We start from the raw sequence: 22,531 nt of genomic DNA on the forward strand, positions 1-22,531 counted from the left end.
TGTCTATAAAAATTAAAACAGCCAATACTAAATACTAAAGTACTGATGAATATATCTCCCCAAAGAGAAAAATATTACAATTCTTAATGAAGAATTATCTTTTCAAAAACAAAAGATTCAACACATTATCAACAAACTATCCCAACTCGTTTCCAATCTTTCCATCCCCTACTATTTTCTTTCCCTCAATCCCTCTTTTTATTTTTTCCACCATTCCACTCGATCTTTCTCTCCAAGCTTTTGACACTTGCCACTTGGTCGGTGAATAAAACCGAGATCGCGAAAGGTTAAAAGATAGGGTAAATCGAGGAGGGGGGGGGTTGGTTGGCAAGAAGCAACAGAGGAAGGCGATGGATGCGTGAACGTGGCCGAGCAAGTGTCCCGTGAGCCTTGAAACCGCCGATCGGACCGCTTTATCGGTGGTATTTGCATCGCTTAACAGAAACCAAATTCAGGGAACGGTTCGTGGTCGAGATTTCGGCGACGTTAACCGGCTTTCCTACTACCGTATGTATTAAACCACGTGCAAAATAATGCATCGCCGCGGTGATGTCTGGTGCAGCTGCAGCTGCTTCTCCCTTTCCTCTTTTCATCTAACGTCCTGCGAGCTTCCCTCCCTCCCATTATTCTTTCATTGCATGTTCCTCTTCTTTTTCTGTTCCCCATACCATAGGTTTTGTTTCTACTTACGAAAGAGTTTTGCTTCTTTTCTTCCTTTATTTCATTTTATAGTATAGCAGATATAACTTCTATTTATTTCCACTATTGATCATTGAATTTTCTTCCTTCCTTTCTTTCTTTTTTTTCCCTTCCTTTTCGACAATCTTTCTCTGGTATTATTATGTTTGTTTTCGTTCCTTTGCCTTACTATATATATATCCTTTTTCATCCTTTTTACATACAATCATTATGGTCTTTTACATCTTTTTACTCTACTTTTTATTGTAGACTTTGAATATTCTTTTTTTCTGTTTCTCTTTTCTTTTTCAGTTTTTCAATTACGTTCTATTTTATTCTTTTTTTCTACCTCACTTTTCCCTTTCTCTCTTTCCATGTTTTTTTTCCCCCTCTCTTTTTTTTTAACACCAGCCCTTTAATCTTTTTTTCTTCCCTTTCCTTTTTCTACATTTTTCTTTAATGCTTTCATTTCTGCGTTTCGTTCTCTTTGTATCTTTACATTCTCCTTTTATTCTGTTTAATGTATTCTACTTTTTAACACCTCTTCCCTACTTCTTTTGGTTTTTGACTCCCTCTTTTCTTCCTTATTTCTTCCATTTTCATTAATTACACTCTCCACATCTTTTAATTATTATTTCTTCCCCTCCCTTTCTCATCTTCTTCTTCTTCTTCTAGACATTTGTCATTTCTTTTGCTGTTTTATCATCTCTATTCATTTCAATTGCTCTTCTTACCCTTTATCCACATCTCTCTCTACTTCTATTTTCCACACTCTTCCCTTTTTCCTCCCCTACCTTTCTTCATATATCTCGACCTCTCCTCATATTTACCCAACCCTCTTCCTTCTCTCCCTCTCTTTCTCCCTGCTAACTCAGTACCATACCGCCTGTTATATTTAGGTGAACTCTGGCATTATCCGTCGAAGTGACGGACGTGCCAGCGGATGGACGTATGTACGAACGGATGTAGGAACGGACCCGGTCCCACAGACTAGAACCAGAGGGCTTTTACTATCCTGTCCGTTACGTCTGACGGGCCGCTAGCCTGCGGGTTCGACCTCGATGAATCGATATACGTCCATCCGGTCGCGCGCCAAATTCACGGGCCTAAAAAATTCGACGGCGCGCTAAAAAATTTCGAAAATGCCTCCAGCACCGGCTTAATTTTCAAAAACTTTGCCACTTTTCTACGCCTCCAAGCATAAAAGCCACGCGAATAATTCGTTCGCTTGTTCCATGTAGATCTTTTGTCGATATAATTGCATAATTTCGATTTTGGAATTAATCGAAATCTTAGTTTGATGCACTTGAAAGATTAAGAAAGATTGGATATGTGTAATAATATTGTAAGTTCTTGAATTTTAATGATAAATTTGCAAAAAATATTATTATCGTAAATATTAGATGGAAATAAATAGCTCAAGTATTTTTTTATCGTGAATGAAGTGAAATTAATTCAATCGATCATAAAAATCTTTTCAACTCTGCATGTATTTAAAAATGAATTAATGTTAAAAGGAAAATTATTATTTTTTATTCTTTTAAGCTCTCAAATACACATTCCTTAAAAGTTTAAATAATATTCCTTTAACCTATCAATGTTTATGTATTTTTTTTTTAATAAATCTATGAATCTTTTTTCCAATAAAATAACGAAATATTTTCCAAATATAGATTTTATCATATCAACTTTTGTTAATTTCTTTGAATCTCTTTCATCACATTCTTCGATAATATCGATATTGATTTTAACGTAAGTTAAAAATAGAGTTTAGGATTAAATGAAGAATTAAGAATTAATAGTCTTATCGAAAAACAAGTCCGGCGAGCTTTTGCGTTGTCTGTTTTATACTTCAAACTTGCTGACTCTGATATACTTTGCTGATATAGTGAGCGATCGTGACAGAGAGAAAAGTTTTGCGAGTTGTGCTTGAATTTTTTTTGCTTCGTACGATGTTCCCGACGTGGTGAGTGCGTTTAAGGTAGGATCGAGTGAGTTTTCGGGCGGAGCTTGTGAAAATGCGTAGGTACACCTACGAGACTAGCTGACGTCTCTTACAGTTTTGGGGGGAGGGCACGCAGTGACGAGAGCCCTTAAGAATGGATGGCACTTGGAGAAAAAGTTCAAAGTTTTGGGAAACGATTTAACATATGCGTTTAATCATTGGAATTTTATCTGGAATGCTGTTATTTTTGACTAATTTTCATTTAATTACATGGTAAATTCATTACTTTTTCTTCTAAAAAGATATATCACTTACATTGTCAAAGGCTGTAATAATCAGTTTATTTTCTTTTTTAATTATATTCCTCTTTGCTACAACATTTCATTCTAAAATTAATGAAATCAAGTGTAATCTGATATAATTGCATCACAAGATAAAATTTATTACTATTTTGATATACAAATTAGACTTTTTATATATTTAATTTTGTTGTTTAAACTACTGCTTTTTTGAAGTCTTGTATGCACAGATATCCAATTATAATTATTAATTTCAATCTTTATTAGAAAATTTTCAATATTCCTTCATTAATATGTAATAATTTATTTGTAAAATAATATAATTATATAATAATAATTTACCAATAAAAATATTTTAAAGCAACTTTCTACATACGATCGCATTAAAATTTATCTATTTATTTCGTAAAATTCTATATATATATATATATTTTTCTACAAAATCATCCCCTATTTCAATCCAACCTCTTTCGAGGACCAGACGGCCGACGACGATTTAATAGCAACAAAAATACTCGCCGCAGGGCAAACAGTTTACTCAGTAATTTTATACATTATTTCACCGGTACTCGGACAGCGGCGGCGACCATGTGGACCGGGGATTATTTTGGATGGATCGATGGAAACGACGCAACTGTACCAAAATCTCCGATTCTCCGATTTATTCTGGCTTTATCGTGGTTTTCGATTGCCTTTTTCATCATGAATTTCTAATTATTCGATATTTCTTTTTTTTTTTTCACATTATAAACATATTAATGACGTATTAATTATCATCATGCAGAAATATTCATATACAATATGCCATTCATGATTAATATATATATATATATATATATATATATTTAATATATCTCTTCCAACGTACGTGAAAAAATGAATTTAAAAAAAAAAAAACGACTTTTCATCTTGCCAAATCTCACCCACGACAACTTTGTGATTAAATAAAATATAATTCTGATTACATCTAATTATAAATAATATTCACAGAAATTGTACAATACAATATTTGCATATTTTGTCATATAATAATTTAAATCTTGAATTAAAAATCGAATCGTTCTTTTTATAAAGAATTCTTGTGTATATAATGAACTTACAATCAAATTCAATCTCTCTTTTCGTACGAAATCCACATTTCCAAAAAATCAAAAAAGAAATCGAAACGCAACCCACAAATAATCCACCTTTCCATATTTAAACGTCCATCAGAATTCTTAATGCCATCGCAGCCGAATATTATTTACGGCAAAAAGAAAAATATATCTAGCCTCGCAGCATGCCGAAGCCGAAGCAGAGGCTGTTCCCGACGAAACAAGAGTCATGATTAACCACTAAATCCGACTAATTTTTCCATTTCGACAAGTGGACGGATTTAACACCGCCGCGTATCGTAGACGCGAGCTCGTCGCAAGTTGGATGTATTATTTGTTGTCGGCTGCGTATGATGGTCAACGAGAGACCCCCGGTGTCAGCGGTGTCGGGTCCATCTTGATGGATCGATACGTCCATCCGGTCACCGCGGAATTTCACCGAGTTGGAAATTTTCCATCGCTCCCGTGCTATTCCGCGACTTGATTGCTTTGTTATAAATGTATATGCGCCGCGTATTACTGTTTCATGTTGTTTTGCGCCGTGTTATTTTGTTATTCGCCGCGACGTCTGCGCGCCTACTTAAATTTTCTTCCGGTTACTCCTCCTCCTCCTCCTCCTCCTCCTCCTCCTCCGCGTTTCGCTTCCCTTTCGGTTTTTCGCGTTGATGCGACAGACGAGAGATCGGTGAGGATTATAAGGGGGAGTGGTATTTATTTTTCGAATATTTATGAAATTTATATAATTTGTAAAGAGAAGTCGTAGAGTTGTAAATCGAGAATCGTATGATCGATATTATCTTTTGAGAGTATTTGTTCTTAATTATTTTTATGAAGAATTTTTCGATATGTCGCAAAGGCTTTCGTGTTTTAAATTATAATATCATATAATTTTATATCGTTAAAACAATTGATAAAAAAAAAGAAATGCAATTGAAAGACTTGTATTAATTTAAATATTTTTATGTAAATTATAAATTATTAGAATTGATATTTGATATTGAAGATGTAATAATATATATATTTAATAAAATACATTATTTGTACGCTTAAATCATTGATAAAAATACTTTCTCTTCCATTTAAATACAATCGAAATCAGAAAATAAATTCATATTCTTTAAATATTATTTTCAAATAACACGAAATTTCACTTTTCCCCAATTGACAATCAACCCTCGATTAATTCGATAATTTCACCAAAAATAAATCCTTTTCAATCATTTCTAAAATTTGAAAATACACCAAGACACGTATCTATAATTTATTCGCACAAATTTTCGTATAAAACCAAGAGATTGTCATGTTGAAAAAAGAGAAAAAAAAAAGAGTAAGAAAACACGCATATTTTATATTTTAAAACGCGTGATCAATCCTCCCCCAAGATTGGCGTGCATTGTCATCAATCGATGCACCAAAAATACAACACCCAATCTTCGAGTAATGTCACAAACGAAAATAGAGCCTTCGTTCGATCCATCGATCTACGAAGCGCCACGAATCCAACCCCTTAACCGCCTCTCTCCCCTCCTCTCCCCACTTTATCCCCCGCGAAACGCGGGCCGGATCGATGCAAATCATATTTTTAGCCAACAATCAACAGTCGGACGAATTTCTAATCGGCGACCAATCGATTCCTCCCCAGGCGATTGCCGCGGATTCATTATTTTCCCCTCGATTTTTTCGAGTTTAAAGGGCATCCATCCCCTCCTTCCTTCCCCTCCCTCTTCCTACTCTATCGCTCCGTGTCGAGCAAAGGGGAAATATTTCATGGAATTTCTCGTTGCCGGTACATTGTGAGCGCGAGTAACAACGCTTTAAACCCGGCGAGAGAGAAGGAGAGTTGTTCTTTGTGCGAGCCGTCCGCCCGCGGCGGACGACTCTGGTGTGTATATATAAAAAAAAAAAAAGAAGAAGAAGAAGAAAGGAAAAAAAAATTCATTATTCTTGCCTTTTTTCCTCTCCACCCACCCTCGCCAAAAGACCGATTATCGTTTCCCATCGAGGAGAAGGAAGTCGGCGGTCGTGCAAGGATCGCGCCCTTCCAGATGGGCCAACTTAATTCTTTCGTTCCCAAACCGGGAAATGCGCTTTTCTTTTCCTCCTTTTCCGGTTTATTAACCCTTTGTTGAAATTAACATGGGAGAAGATTGTAGGAAAATACAGAGGTCTCTTTTTTTTCTTCCTCCTCCCACCCCTTCTTTGTTTTTAACACTTTGCCACGAGAAGAATAGCTCCTGCTTTGTTTTCACGGGCACGTTTTAGGGTAGGTTTGCAGGATCGTTGGTTTGGGGCGAGAAAAGTTGACTTTTGAATGAATGATTTTTACTCGTTTGAATTAGAAAAAGAAAATATTTTATATTTTATAAACAGTGAATTGGGTGTCGAATTGTATACTTCAAAATTGATCAAGTTCAAGTACAAATTGCTTTACAATTTGTTAGATTCAATACATTACACGACGATGCTTTAATTATCTTTATAATATCCAGATACTCGAATACTTTCTCCTATATTTATTATTTGATCATAATTTTTCAATTCTTTTAGCACAAAAATATAATTCGATTAAAAATGATGGAAAAAAGAAGAAAGACGTATCACAATAATATTGGAGCATGGAACAACTGCTTTTATGAATGAATTTACACACAAACAATAAAAAAAAAAATTCATATAAACGTAAACTCTATTTGACCTTGTTTTCATTTAATTACAATGAACTTTACTGAAAATAATATTATCGAAACAGTATAAAACAATGACCAAATACTTTTGTTTGAAAAATTACAAACAAAGCTTCCAATAAAACTGATCCAAAAAATGAGGTGATCCGATAAATCGACGTTCAAAATCATTTCGAGGATGACGAAGCGATTCGTTAATAAACTCGAAAGCAAAAATCAAACACTTCTTTCTTTCTCTCTTTCTTTCTTCTTTTATAGACTCGTCCGCCAGATGCAACAGGACACTCTGTATAATCAAACTACGCGCACGAGGGAGGAGAAAAAAAAGGAAAAAGGAAAAAAACCGCGCCTGTCCGAATCCTCTATACGCGCGCGCGCGCGCAAATATTTTAATCGTCCCCTTCCAACCATATCGCTCTTCCTCCTCCTCCTCCTCCTCTTCCCTCCCTCCTCCCCCTCCCCCGTCAACGCCGCCCGTGTCCAAAAACACGGACACGTATGTCGCGCCGGTGAAACGGAGCCCGAATTCACGCACCGGCGGATACTTTCGAAAATGCGTAGCCGCTCAATCAAATCTCGCGAAATTCCTCGGCCGTGCCATAAAGGGATTGCCTCCATTCGCTCCATACCATACGATGTGTCCCCGGCAGCCGGCGTTTTGCGAATCGTTCGACCATCCCTCGCGCGCCTCTGCTCGGCTTTTCGCTTGTTCGGCGAAGAATCGTAGCCGGTTTCTGTCATCGGCCATCTAGGCGCGACGGAAACAGGGATGAGAAGGGGGTTGACGAATGTGGGGAGGGAGAGAGAGGGAAAGAAAGAAAGAAAGAGAATGGATGAAAAGAGAGGTACGATATGACGGTTGCTGGCGATAGTCATTACGATTGATCAGGGATTATTACAATTACTGTGTATTGAAAGTATTCAATCCTTGGCTTCGTGTTTTTCTTCCTCCTTTTTTTTATTATATCTTTCTTTCTTTTTGTTTTCTTTTTTTTGTATATTTTGTTTATTTCCGAACGATCGAGTTTGTTGGGTTTTTTATTCGAGGGTGAGTGACATCTCGCGATTCTGGCGTGGAGACTTTTTTTTGGAAGTGATTTTTTTTTAAAAAGTCGTTATTCGGATTCGAAGGGGCGGTTTGGCAGGATTCATGAATATTTTTGCTCGTCTTTTATGCTTAATGGTAAAACAGACTGGTTGTAGGAGGTATGTGTAACGAGATAAATGCGTGGAATGGATGTGAAAATATATGTATATTGAATTTTGATTAACTATTATCGGATATATAGCTGTACGTTTTGTTCGTTCGTTCATTTAATTTATATCTTCGTTAAGATAAACTTCATTAAAATGATTTATTGTGTGTATTAAATATCTATGCGCTGTATGCATCGAAGGTTTTATCTATTAATTAGCTATCTATTAATCCGTATTTTATTATTTCTTATTACATATTTTTCTACTTAACAAAATATAAAAGTAGTTTCGAGTTTTATCGAGAGATTCGTGCGAAAGAAATAAGCAGTGTTAACAATTTTAAAAAATTATTAAGTAGAAACTTTCAAATAAAAAATCTGAAAGATTTAACGATTTAATTAGAAACAAAAAAATATTCTCTAATAACAACAAGAAACAAGTAGTATTTTCACTTTTTTTACTTTCACTAATTTTTAATTGGTATAAGTTTGCATCACGTTAAAAATAATAAGTCTTAATGGACAAATGTATAAAGATGTCTGAATAGATATCCTAGTTAAATTTTTAAAAAAAATTTTTTAAATTTTATTTTAAATGATCGTATTATATCATACGTTTAATGTTAAAAAAAATCTAAATCAGACACGTTTTACAAGCAATATAATTCATTTTGTTATATCCAATTTCTCTAATTAAATTTTTTAATAAATTTAAAAATAAAGGTTAAAAAAAATTGATCCTCCCTGTGAAGTAGTTTTGTGACGAATCCTTCGAGTAATAATAATTATATAACATAATTGAAACGTTTAACGTAATCAACACTTTATCTTAGCGTAATATATTACTTTTTGCATCGAGATGGAAATTGTATAAATCAGAAGAGTCGAGCTTTCAGAAGATAACGCTGTCGCTTAAGAATAGATCTCTGTTTAACAAGACGATTAATGAACTTCCTTTCACTCAATGATCTAGCTTCAAATATTTACTTATTCTACGTTAACAGAAAACCATTAGGTTTCATTGCCGGAAAGATAGCAATTTTCTTTTCTTCTTTTAAGCGATAAATCGATGTGAAAAAAGAGAGAGAGAGAGAGTATTTTCTCAATATTTCGAGTGAAAATTGAAATGTTATGATTTAGAATCGTGGAAATCGTCCTGTACAACCCCCCCATTTATAGATCGTTTCCAGGAAATTCTGGTCGAATACACGATTTTTCTATTTTTGTTCGATTCAACATATTTCCCGAAACATATCCTTTCACGGATTAAAATAGAATTGCTTCTAAATTGATTGTATTTCTATTTTTTCATCTCTTTCTTTTCATCTCTCTCTCTCTCTCTATCTCTTTCTCTCTTTCTCTCTCTTATTAAACAGAATATTGTCTATTTTCGATTTATTTTTTTGGTATTTATCTCAACTTATTATATTCTATTGTAAATTTTTATCTCAAATATAATAATTCAAATACATATCAATATCATCAAAAACTCAAACAAATAAGTTTACGAATTTTTTACAGTTTGTTTTTCTTTTTTGTACAAATACGCAACTTTATTTCATATTTTTTATTCTTTTTTTCGTATTAATATTAATTTTGAAAAAAAAATATAAAAAAAGTAACATGAAAATAGATAAAACTGTTTCTAAGTATACAAAGATATGCAATAAAATCTAATAAACATAAAATAAAGATGTGAAATTATAATTTTGGTTTTTCCTAAAAATTATACAAAAATAATAACATGGAAAATCTCAGGAAAAATCAAGGAATCATGAAGTTAAATCATGAATGAGTAGCTTTAGTTCCCTATATGAATTTTTAATTCTTCGATAAATTATGGACAAATACATTAAAAGGACCAAAAAATTTCAAGAGAAAAATATTTAATTTCCTCAATTTGATATAGTGTTTTTTTTTTAAATTAACTAACATTTATTAATTATTAATTAACATTTTAATACCAATCAAAAGTTTTCACAATTTTTTTAATTTTAACTTTAACTTTAACTTTTGGATAAATTTAAAAAATTTATTCCATTTAATAATAAAAATAACCATAATATTGATTATCAAATCACCATCTCGATCCTAATCGATAGAGACATTAACTAATTTTCCATTAACTAATTTTTTCAAATTTTCAAAGTAATTAATTAACTTGTTTATAAATGTCACATCTAAGATCATACATCACACAAAATTTAAAGAATGCTAATTAATATTCTCATTCGCTTCAATTATGTAAATTAATATTCGATCATGTTAGAACATTCCCATTCTTCTTTGGATTCCACTTCGTTCAATGTCACGAAGATTTTGATAACGAGTTGATATCATTTCCCTTTCAATCGTTTCAATAAAAACATCTTTTTCAATTCCGCCATAATATCGAAATGGCTTCCTCGTGTGAAGGAATGCCTCATGCTGGGAACATTAACGTGAAATCCACCATATTTTGTACATCCACGTATCCCGTATCATTGTATTCAAATTACGATTAGCGAAGCATTCAGGCGCCTGAAATCACGCACAAAGTGGAATCGTCGATTTTCAATCGCCTCCGATTTCGCGTTCAATCACTTTTATTTACGGCCATCCACCATCCACGAGGTGGAAGCAACGTACACTTTGCACGCGTTCTCGGTATAGGATACGCGCAATACATAATTATGAAACTAATCAGACTTAATGCGACTGATCGCGTGACGCAAGTCAAGTTATGCGATGCTTCGACGAATCGACGATTTCCATCGCATCATGCGACAGCGAAATATCGTTTTCCATGGTGTTTTATAATTGATTATCATAATTGTGACGATATTCCGTTAAAAAATTAAAGGTCTCTCTCGTCTTTTTTTCCTTTAATAAAATAAAGAAAACAAAAATTGATAAATGTTATCGAAATTATAAATTACAAAATTGATCGTTTATTCTTTTAATAAATTATTAAAAATTTTCATTCAATTGTATAATATTCCGTTGATAGATTAAAAGAGTTCTCTCTTTTTCTTTTTCATCCGATTAAAAAGAATTTTCAATCGATCTTAAATTTTGAAATTGATCAATATATATTTCCAGCGATTGTGATTATTAATTAAAACGAAACATGATGAATTCACATGACTTCAGTTGTAAGATATTCTAATTTAAAAATTAATGTTTTCTTCTTTTTTTCCCTAATTAAAAATATTGGCAAATTATCGATTCTAAATCTTAAAATTGATCGTTCGTTTCTTCAGTCTTAAACATTGATTGGTAAATTCTTATAATTCTAAGATATTTGTCTTTTTTCTTTTTGGAAACTAATATTTATACTTTCTTAATAAAAAATTGGTAAATATTCATACCATTTATAAATATATTTCATCGATCTTAAATCGCGAAATTGATCGTGTAATTAATTAAATGCAATTGAAATTTTACAATTAGTACTACCGATTCATTTGTTTACTAGATTTTCTCCAAAGTTAATTTTATATCATGAATCGATTTGGTTAATGAAATTTACATTAATTATATTCGTTTTAAAGTATACTGAATTACATATAGTACAGAGAAGAATAGGAAAACGAGAGAACAAATATATATGTATAGTTCTAGACAATTGGAATGATCAGATTTATTTTAAATCGAACACGAAGATCGTTAACTGAATGGTTTTCATTGATATTACGTATCGATTTTGGCAATGAATAGATATAATTAAATTAGATGCAATACCATTCCATTCTATTTTTCAATTTTGCATCATGATTTTTGTCCAGACATTTATCTGAAAAAGAAACAGTTTACTTTTTATTTTGTTTATCATAAGAATTTGATACTTTTAAACATTTTTATAAGATACCTTTATTTTTCAATTCAAAATTAACTTATAATTAAAAGAGTTAATTTTTAAAATATATTTTTTACTCTATGATCCGTTAATTTGAACAAAATATTTTATCAAAGAAAATTTTTATTCAATGCGAATAATTTTTCTTTCTTAACGAAAAATATTAATAAATATTATTTTTGGATAATAAATTTAAAAAAAAAAAAGAATAAAAAATGATAAAATCATTTTATTTCTTTGGAATTATTTGCCTGAATTTTTGAAGAAATAAGAATGATAAAATTATACGATTTCAAAATCAATATCTGGAATAATAACTTAATTTAATAGCTGGAACTTTTGAGAGAAGATGATAAAACTACAAATTTTAAACTCCACGAGAAAGATTAAAATGAAAAATTGGAAAATCTTATTCTGAATAAAATGAAAAGAATAGAATTATTGGTTGGGAAGGAAAGATCCAACAGATAGTTCAATAAACAACAAAAATTTCAAAACGTGAACAGCAAACGATACTACGTTTACTTGATTGCAACTTTTATTTTCTTTCTCTCTAATTGCATAATATGAAAATAAAATAAATGAATAAAAATAAATAATAAAAAAAAATAGAGATATATATTTGTGACGTAATATTGTTAAAAATTAGCGACTTTGTGTTTTCAACGAATTTTTTTTTCTTTTTTTTTTTAAAGTGAATTATTTATCAATAAAACGTCTCGATAATATTTCAAATTATTTCGAATATTTGTTCGATTAATAAAGATATTAGAAGGGATGATCTTTTAATCATATTGTCTAAATAACGCGTTGTATATTTTACAACAGAAACATCCGTGAAAGTATTGCGAAATATGTGACAGTTTGTAAATGGTATGCAATTAAAAAGTATGACCTTTGTATGCGTATTGCATGGATTACTATGTGCATTGCATAGACGTAATAAACGTTGGCAGATATTAATAAAAATATGATCTTTGTACGTAGACTATATCCACCATTCTGCTGTTCCACGCAGGTATTTGCAAGTATGTATTCAAAAATATCATGCGATATATCATATCATTTTTTCCCCAATAATCTACTGTTTATCTATTTTATCATGATGTTACGTAATTATCTCATTATAAAAAAAAAACATCATAGAAAGATTTTTATGAATTAAAAAAAATAGATTGTAAAAAGGATTGAAAGAAAGTTATAAAATTAAGAGAATTTCAAACACATTATTATGTAAATTGTTTTCAAAATCTTTTATCAAAGAAACAAAAGAAGAAGAAGAAGAAGAAGAAAATAAATAATTGCCAAGTAATAAGAAAAAAAAAGAAAAAAAGGAAGAAAGAAAAATAAGTTTTTGACACATCCTATCTCGAATCAGATGATCCTCTAAATATTTTCATTCTTTCGGACATGCATTTCCAAACAGTATCAAGATGAATGTCTCTCATAGCCTCTGCTCGATGACAGTCCCCCGTCATCGAAAGATAAGAGCGCAGGGACGAAGAATAAATAATATCAAGCCGTGGTTGGCGTTAATGAAACAGCTTTCAATAGAACTTCCGCGTGCAGGCCGGGTTCCTTGCACATATTTCTTCAACCAATACTTCATCAACGACTATTTATTCCGTTCTAAACAAACCTGGACGTGTCTTAAGACCAGGATCATTATGTACGGGCCGACAGACAATGTGCACACTGTGTTGTTAATGCCGTGAAGGAACCTTACAGTTCTTATCTATTATTAAGCGTGATTATATAATGTCACATTTAAAAAAAAAAAATATTAAACCATATATTTCGTCTCTAAATATTATTCAAAAGGGATAAACACCTACCGAGTTTTTAATCGAATTGTATCCAAGTTAATTAAGTTAATTTTTTGAAAACTTTACATATTACACTCAAAGTACAAAGCTATAATGATTGTATGATGTTGAGAATCATAACAATATAAAAAATATGAATTTCTCGAAAATAACTTTCATATGACTCACTGTGATTCTTTCCATATGTCGCAAAAAAAAAAAGAAAGAAAGGAAAATAATCTTTCATCCTTTTATAAAAAATGAAAAGACAATCATAAAATAAAACAGATGATCGAAAATTTCCAAGATATTTTGGAAATTGGCAATGACAAATTTTTATTTTTCATGAGTTTTCACGCGAGCAAGTATCGATAATTAAATAATGGAAAAGAAAATTTAAAAATCCAAGTAAAATCCAAAATCCCTGAAGATTTTTACATTCGAATTCTCGCAGTGCATATAGATGGACGCAGAATTCCGCGTTAACAAACGATCGCGAAAAATCGGAGGGCAAACATATACATACAGACGTAGAGCAAATATTACGAAAATTTATTTTTGACGTAAACACCTTTCACGCAAACATTTCAGGAATTTGTTTTCGATACCGGCCCACGACCCCCTTTTCCGAGAGTTCCATATATACGGGGAATTCATTTGCCCGCGATAAACTGAATAACTCGATATTTTATTGGGTTCCGTGTAAATTTGTCGAGTGGATCGAGCTGAATGAGACCTTGCCACTCGTTTTGGAAAACGATGATAAATCCCATTTTTCGTGGAAATATTAGACGATTGAATTAAACGTTTCTTTGATAACGTAACGATACAATCACTTTTTAACTCTATTACATTCTTTCAGCCATTTCAAACATTGTACACAACATCGGCCGGTTGCAAAATGTTAAGCTAAAAAGATAAAATTGTTTCAACAGGGTGTTGATCTCTCTCTCTCTCTCTCTTGTGCGAATAATTTTAGTTAGATAGTTTAGAAGCGGAAATGAGGAGATAAGGAATCTTTTTAACTATAAGCAGTTAGACTGGCATAAAAGATCAAGTGATAAAAAATGATTACTTCTTAATTTTTCAGATTCGAAGAGTAAAAAAAAAGAGAGTAATTTTTCTGAAAGTCGATTTTTTAATTCTTTTATTGTAATTATAATTTTTTCCTTTAATCTATTGATATTTTAAAATTAAGAATATTTGTGATTTTTCTTCAATCTATTCCGAATATTACATATTTTACACAATAAGAAATATTATTTGCTTAAAATTAAATTAGAAAAAATTTGTAAAATAAACGAGAATAACGATTTTTTTCGATTTCTTAAGAAACTTTTTCGATCATGAATTCAGATTAGCACAAACATTAAGTTTTATTCGCTATTAAAAGTCGTGAATAGCTAAAAAGAATTTTGCTTCTATATTTCGTTCAATTCTAGAATCTTAGAATCTCGAAATTGAATCTCGACCTTTCATTCTTTCCTCTACTCCTACGGTAGGAAAGTGAAAATAAAAATTGATATGATTCCCTTGGTAATTCTATTTGATTTATTTTCTGGAAAAGCAGTTCTAGAAAACTTTCTATCGGTTAAACTATTAATTATAATGAAAAAAAGAATTAAAGGATATATATAAAATGAAATCCATTAGGTTTAGTTGATTGAACTTGTTTCAAGAACTTTAAACAATGAATATTTCTGCACGAATGTGCTTACGTCATTCATGATCTTGCCTCTTAACAAATAACGTTATATTTTGCTGCAACCTTGCTATAAAATATTATATTTTCTATGCATTTATCGATGATTTTGCAACAAGTATACTCTATGTCGCAAAATATTTTGATATTTAGCTTACAATAAATACTTCTTCTGACGGACGTCATCATTGACATCTAGATCATTCTGTCTTAGATCATAATTGATCTTCGACCTGATGATTCAAGTCAAAAAAAAGAGCTGCTAATTTTTTTCTTCAATAGGTATAACATAAATATCCCAAGTCAAATATAAAGGAATAGTCAAAATTATTAACACGTTTTTTTTCTTTCCTTTTTTTTTTTTTTTTTTTTTCTGTGAGAAAAAATCTCTTTACACGAGCATAACATGATGATTCTTAAGAACCAAAGAAGATATATATATATATATGTTTTGCCGGGAAACGTGTTATACCATATTTTTGTATAATTAAAACACCTTGTATAACTCTGTGGATCTCTCATTATTACGTTTATTAGCAATGCGTTTAAAATCGCGAAAACTTTCTCATATTATAAATATACTCGTCGTAAGAGAAACGGAAGAATCGAAACTGCGAGGTAAATATCGATTAATATACACAATCTGCAAGGGTTTCTGCGCGGAATAGCAAATTTATCATTCAGTTGTTACTTACATGGGATTATCAATAGTTTTTTTCGTTGTACACGCTTGCACATATGAAATTGTACATGATATATTTTTCGAAACTATATTAATCCAGGAACATCGTCTGGGTCAATTCTTATCCACACGAATATACACTCGTTTCGTTTAGTCTCATTGCCTTATCTCTATACATTGAAACATTCGATGCTCCGATTAAAAATGACCTAACCATCATTAAAGTCAATTATTATAAGTCACGGGATTTATTTCGATGGACAATAATTATTATCTTTGTATATTTCACATTTATGAAACCGAAAAATCTACAACGTTAGAAATTTATATATTGATATAATAGTTATTATAATATATATATATGTGATTTATTAATATTTGATAGACGATAGCTCGTAGAATTGGCCAAGCCATGCGATAGAACGCGATCATGAAAAATTTTTCTGTTAAACGATGACCTGATGTCGAGCTCCGACGGCGGCCATTTTATTAAAAGACCGCGATATGACGTCACGTGGCCTACATGATAACCTTCACTTTTACATTCGAACGATATGCTTGCTTCTTCAAGCTCTGATGGCGGTTTTTTATTACACAGTGAGTATAATTATTTGGAAAATATTTATCGTATGCAATATGATCGACAAGAATAAAAAAAAAAAAAGTTTGCTCGCAAATTAATATGATAACGATATTGTTGGCGGGAAATTTGAAAGCAAATTCTCAAACATTGAAAAAGCTTCGATGAATTTGGATAAATATATCGTTTTTTAATTAATAATTATTGAATTATAATGCAATGGAAATTGTTAATCAAATAAATAAGAGAATATCGAAGCTATTTTTATATCGTCCTTTCTCGAACGAACAGGAACTAGATGGCGAGAAAAGGAAAATCGATTCTGTAGCGTTATAAGTGACTATACATGCAATCATTAGTATTCTAAGATAACTGGTAAAACTAGTCTAGATATCACGAATTTATATATGAATATTTTTTTTTTAAATATTATAAACATTTGTAATTAAATAAATTCTTTTATGGATAAATTATTTATTATTAAAAAAAAATAATTAAAATAACTTATATAAAAATGCGTAAAGTCTTTGGAAAGACCAATAAAAAGATAATATCGCGATCCTCAACAGACTTTGAAGCGTGCAAAACGAAGCAAATAGAAGCGAAATAGAAAAACCAATAAGCTTGTAACTCGAACTAACTATTATTGACGATTCGCCTGGGAAACTACTCGAAAACTATCCAATTTCGTTTCGCCAATTTCCGTCGTTTCTGATCAAATATTAAAATGCGCTAAAATCCTGGCAGTGCGCACTATGAGATGTGATTCTGCGAATAAGAAATTATCCAAGGAAAATAGATAAAAGATCGATCGATCCATCGGATCGATCAGTAATTATCCGAAAAATTCTAATTACTTTAAGTAAAATAAAAAGTTTAATTTTATCTAATTTTTTGTTAGTCATTCTTATTTGCGAATTAATTTTTATAAAATTCTCCAATATAATTTTATTTTCGAGAATTTTTTTATACAGCACAAAAACGTTTCAAGAGTGGTATTCTGATTTCTAAGAGAAGAAAGTAATCACCGAATCATTAATCATTTAAGAAATTTTATTCGATACTTATACATATTTTAACTTTAATATAATATACTGTTTTATGATTTAAAAATTCCTATGTTGTTATATAATTCTATATAATTCATCAATAAAAAATAAGAATTCTTCGATCTCTCTTTTTCATACATTCCATCAAAATGAAAGAAAAATCTTTAACTTTTAATCAATATCTTCTTAATTATCAGTATATATCTTAATATTTATTTGATATCTAGAACTTCATTTATATAATCTACATTACACGTGATTATCTAATTATATGAAATTTGAATTATCATTCAAATTTCGTTCAATTTATACGAATTCCTTTAAAACATAATATATTTGAAAATATATTCTGTACAATCTCTTCGATATTTTAATAAAAATCCTTTCATAAGAATATATATTTCTTAAAATGAACAATTTCTTCAAAAATATATCTCGAATCAGAATCGAATTTATCGTTACTGAGATCTAATTATAAACACTTCGTTCGTGTTAACCACGAATGCACGCGTGGCCGTAAAGTCTTCTTATGATTTTTTGCAAAACGTTCCTTCCGGGAAGCCGGCGAGAAGAACTATGAAAATCGATGAGCGGCCCGTAGATAACTTGGAGTGACTATTCGCGGAATCATCGTTCGCTCTAGGAGGAAGGAAGACGGGTGCAGGGAGCAGGCGAGGAATCGAGACCGCTGCGCAGAAACCGCGGTGGCGGCATCGTCGTGGTCTCATCGACCTAACCTACTTTAAGCCGAGAGACGCCTGCACGAGGACGACGGTGGCGCCGTCGCCCGAGGACGTCCGACGGCGACGCCACCAACTATATCTAACTGCCGTTCTCCAACGTCCTCGTACCAAGCTCCACCTCTTCCTCCCCTTTCTCTCCTCACTCCTCCGCTGCCTGTCTCCTTCTCCTTTTTCTTTTCTCTTTTATTCCCTTTCTCTCTTCCTACTCTCCCTCTCCCTCTCCTTCCCCCCTTGCTCTTCCTTTCTACTTTTCCATCATCACGTTCTATAACGCGATATATCCTCTTTTAGCCGCTTTTTCTCACCCTAATCGCGACAATAATCGAAAGCAAAAGAAGAACAGTTTTTCCAACATGTTCGTGGCGAACGATTTTCGAAAAGTTCGGCCGGCCAACCGACGATCGACCGACCTCGATGTATATTTCATCCAGTTGGCGGCCACCGCGAAAACAGTTCGATCGTGGCCATGGAGGATCTCCTCCAGAGAGAAGGTTTTCGTATTATTAATGTATCGCCTTTATGGATTATACGCATTTTCGCGATATGGTTCGGAGAAAACTTTACTCCGATGGATTTTGAGGAATTGTGTTAGGCAAAATGTGGCACGAAAGTAATACTTGTATGCTCAATGGGGTTAGAAAGATATCGTTAGGTCTTTGACTATAAAATATTCGAGAGGTGGACGCTTACTTGTACGTATCACGCGAGCTAGTATGAGGGAGCAGAAATACTGACTAAATACGTGATATTTTTGTTGATTTAAGAAAAATATTCAAAATGTAATTTTATTTTTATTATTATTTCTAATAAGAAAAATAAGATGAACGTATATGATGTATTATTATTAGAAAATAATTAAAATTATTAGTTAGAATCTCTGATTGCATGAATACAAAATTAATCAATCATTTCAAAAAATACAGATTAATCATCACATGTAAAGATAGTATTCATGAATAAAGATCGACAAAAAACAAAAAAGAATCTTTTTTTAGTTTTCTACTTTTCAATCTTTTCTTCTGTATCAATCTTTTTTCAAAATTAAATTGCATATAATTTGAAAAATAAACTTCAGCAAATATTTTTACATATCAATTTTTGTACTTGTTTCTAACTCTAGAATTATTATCCTTTAAAATTTCAATCTATTTTATTCAAACACTCTTTACAAAAATCTACTTTCAGTATCTAAAGAATAAAAAATAAGAGATAATCATTTCTCATTCTTATTATATTTCAATTATTAAAAGAAAATTTATCTTTAAATTTATTTTTATATTTATCTTTAAATGATGAAATAATAAATAATATTTAACCATGATTTAATATTAAATATAGAACGCAATAGATAATTTATTTATAGAAATGATAGACTAAACTTTATTTCAAATGTAATCTTATTCTTATAATAAAGCTTCATATCTCGTTGACAATAAAATCAGAAATTCTAATATTTCAAACGATTAGAATAATATCTGCTCATGAAAATATTCAATTTTTCCCAATATTTTCTCAATATCGTTTCAAATTTTCCTTTTTATCGTACAATTTCTTCCAGGTTCCAATTTTTTTCCTCGAGACTAAAATCGTATAAGTAGAATGGCGTCGCTTCGGTCTCCAATGATCCGTGTTACGCAACACCGTCGTCTGTTCGGGTGAAAAATCTTTGCCAAGAACAAAGGGGAACATCGACTCGTTCCCGTTTTCTTTCCTCGCTCTTGCGCCAATCTGTATCGAGCAGATTTCCCATTCTTAGGTTTATTTAGACGTCGAATAGCCGTACAAGTTCGCGGAAGTTTTGCTCCATGACGCGGAGGAATATCGTGGCTGACCAACCCGCGGCGTATATTCGTACTTTTGCCGCGCATGATTCTCCGCTTCCAGGACATTAAATACGACGAAACGAACCGCTGAGTCAGAGTGAATCACCGATTCTGAGCCGAGGTGGTCGCGAGGGGGATGATACGAAGGCATTCCACGCGCGGAATTAACAGATTTGTATAGCCGATAAATGCGATAAGATGGAACGAATCTCGTGAAATAAGATACGACACGTCGATAAGATTTGTTTCCTGTATGCTCGCCTTGATGATTCCCCGATGCCTTGACATGGGAACTAAAATGGTTAATTTATGGAGATTAAGAAATTCATATTGTTTGAGCATTAGCAGTAAGTGAATTTTGATTGGATTACTCTGGGAAGATCGTGTATTGAAATTTTAATTATATTGAAATTTTAATAGTTTCTATAAGCGTAGTAATGTATTTAATTTATTGAAATAACAAATGGACTCTTTTTGACGAACAACTTAAATACTTTTTAAAGATTCATCTCGAATAAAGATATTTGATTTTAATAATTTTAACAATTTTTACATATATCATATCCTTTTTCCCATATATTCTATTAAACGTATTAATCATTTTACGTATATTGTTGTTTTTTTTAATAAGAAAAAGATTATTTATTTTCAACAGAAAATTTAATTCATCAGGAATAATTTCAAATTAAATTTATCGTATTAAATTTTGATAAATGTTCTTTCTTCACTTGTCCAATATATTTACTATTTCATTATAACGACATCTTAATTATTTAAAAAGAAAGTAGAACGCGTAATGAAAAACCATTCATTAGATTCTAGAAGTATGATAATATTCCGGATAGTTCTAACTGTACATTGTACTACAAAATAATCTCTTCACAAAGGCTTGAATCGATCTCACTAAGAAAGGAAGAAAATAATAAAATAAAATAGAAAAATAACTAAACGAAAAGTCATAACACACAACTTACTTCCCGATAACATAACTTTTCTCCTCGCAAATCGTCAAGAAAACCATCCTAATTATCCAACTTATCTCTGCGCCGTGTACACGTGATAACAAATACTACGAGCAGGTATAACTGCACCGAGAAATCGAGATTCCAGAACACCGATCTCGGTCAGAACCCCTTCCGATTCTTTTAAGTTGCGTTCGAAGTGGCCAGTTAGAAAACGCGCGCGGTTCAGGCGCGCCTTCTCCTGCAGGCTTGACTCATATAGTGAATCACATGCTCTTCAATCTACATATATATATATATATACGTGGTGTACCATACGATTCCAACTATTTCTCGTCGAGTTTAATTTCAGTCGGGCTCGTATTGCGCCGAGAATATTTCATAGACTGCAATTGTTAACGTAGCAAGTCTAAACGTCTAATAACAACGATGTTCGACTTTGCTTTGGAGTGAACGTCTACTACCGGTCCCGTTACCGCCATCTTTTTTTTAGGGCGGTTTCGAGGAAGCGTCCGGTCACGATCGAAAGTTGAGGAACGTTCAGAGAAACGAATTTCTATAATTCTACGTTGAAAATTTTATTTTATCGATATTGAAACTGTTTTGCATAAGATTTCAACGATCGTTACTTATTTCTATACTCGAATCTATGATTAAAACAATTGAAATCTTTAATTAATAATTTTTTATTTAAATTTTTTTGTATTAATGATTTAATAATTATATTTCTATTTTTCAATTTGTTTATTAAGATTATGTTTGAGACAGATAATATTGAAATATTGTATAGACGTGTAGGATGATTGTATCTTTCGAAATCATGCTTCGATTAAAAAAAAAGGATGTTTTCAGGAAAGAAATCTATTGGAAAATTGAAATCGTTTCCCTATAAAATTCCGTTATGTATACGGCTCTTGTCGACTATCAGAATTTCGACAATATTTTTCATTTTTTATCTAACAAGTCGTTAAGTGCAATTAAACGCAAACATAAATCGTTGTTAGTCGTCTGGATTTAACAGTGAAACATCGTTTACAACGCGTAAAAGCGGGAAATTGATGAACTGTTTTTGTACGCGGCTCGATTAACGTTATTGGCCGATACGGTATCGAGAATGATGACCGTGTGTACCCCTAGATGTTACGTGATTTCGTCCAGAAATTCGGCTCGTGAAAGCAACACCGCCTAAATTTAGAAAGTAGCCAGACCAGGCTCTAGCCTGGCTGGTTAGCTAGAGCAACTTTCATCCTAGAGTCAGAGTCACCAACACTGTTAGAATGAATTTTATCTTGCAAAAATTATTAAAGATCTTAAATAAATATTAAAAATAGATATTTTTGATAAACGTTTCGTTGAAAAAAAGGATATATATAATTTTTTATATGCATGAATCTTTACTCTTCATGATTGAAGAAAGAAAGTTATCAATTTATATTATTTAATAATAAAGC

General features: G+C 31.8%; 1 protein-coding gene and 1 long non-coding RNA gene across 2 annotated transcripts in view; both read right to left on the reverse strand.

Moving 5' to 3' along the window:
* Positions 1-22,531, reverse strand: part of LOC102655600 — a 213,565-nt gene that overhangs the window by 74,470 nt on the left and 116,564 nt on the right. The gene's annotated exons all lie outside the window — the stretch shown is intronic.
* On the reverse strand, positions 19,644-21,723 carry LOC102655495. Its single transcript, XM_006557889.3, has 2 exons — positions 21,093-21,723; positions 19,644-20,411 (listed from the first exon to the last, which is right to left on the reverse strand). The coding sequence occupies exons 1-2, from the start codon at positions 21,137-21,139 to the stop codon at positions 20,054-20,056; spliced, it is 405 nt and encodes a 134-aa protein (XP_006557952.1). The 5' UTR covers positions 21,140-21,723; the 3' UTR covers positions 19,644-20,053.

The sequence above is a fragment of the Apis mellifera genome, linkage group LG5 (genome assembly GCF_003254395.2).
Source record: "Apis mellifera strain DH4 linkage group LG5, Amel_HAv3.1, whole genome shotgun sequence".
In the NCBI taxonomy this organism is placed as follows: domain Eukaryota; kingdom Metazoa; phylum Arthropoda; class Insecta; order Hymenoptera; family Apidae; genus Apis; species Apis mellifera.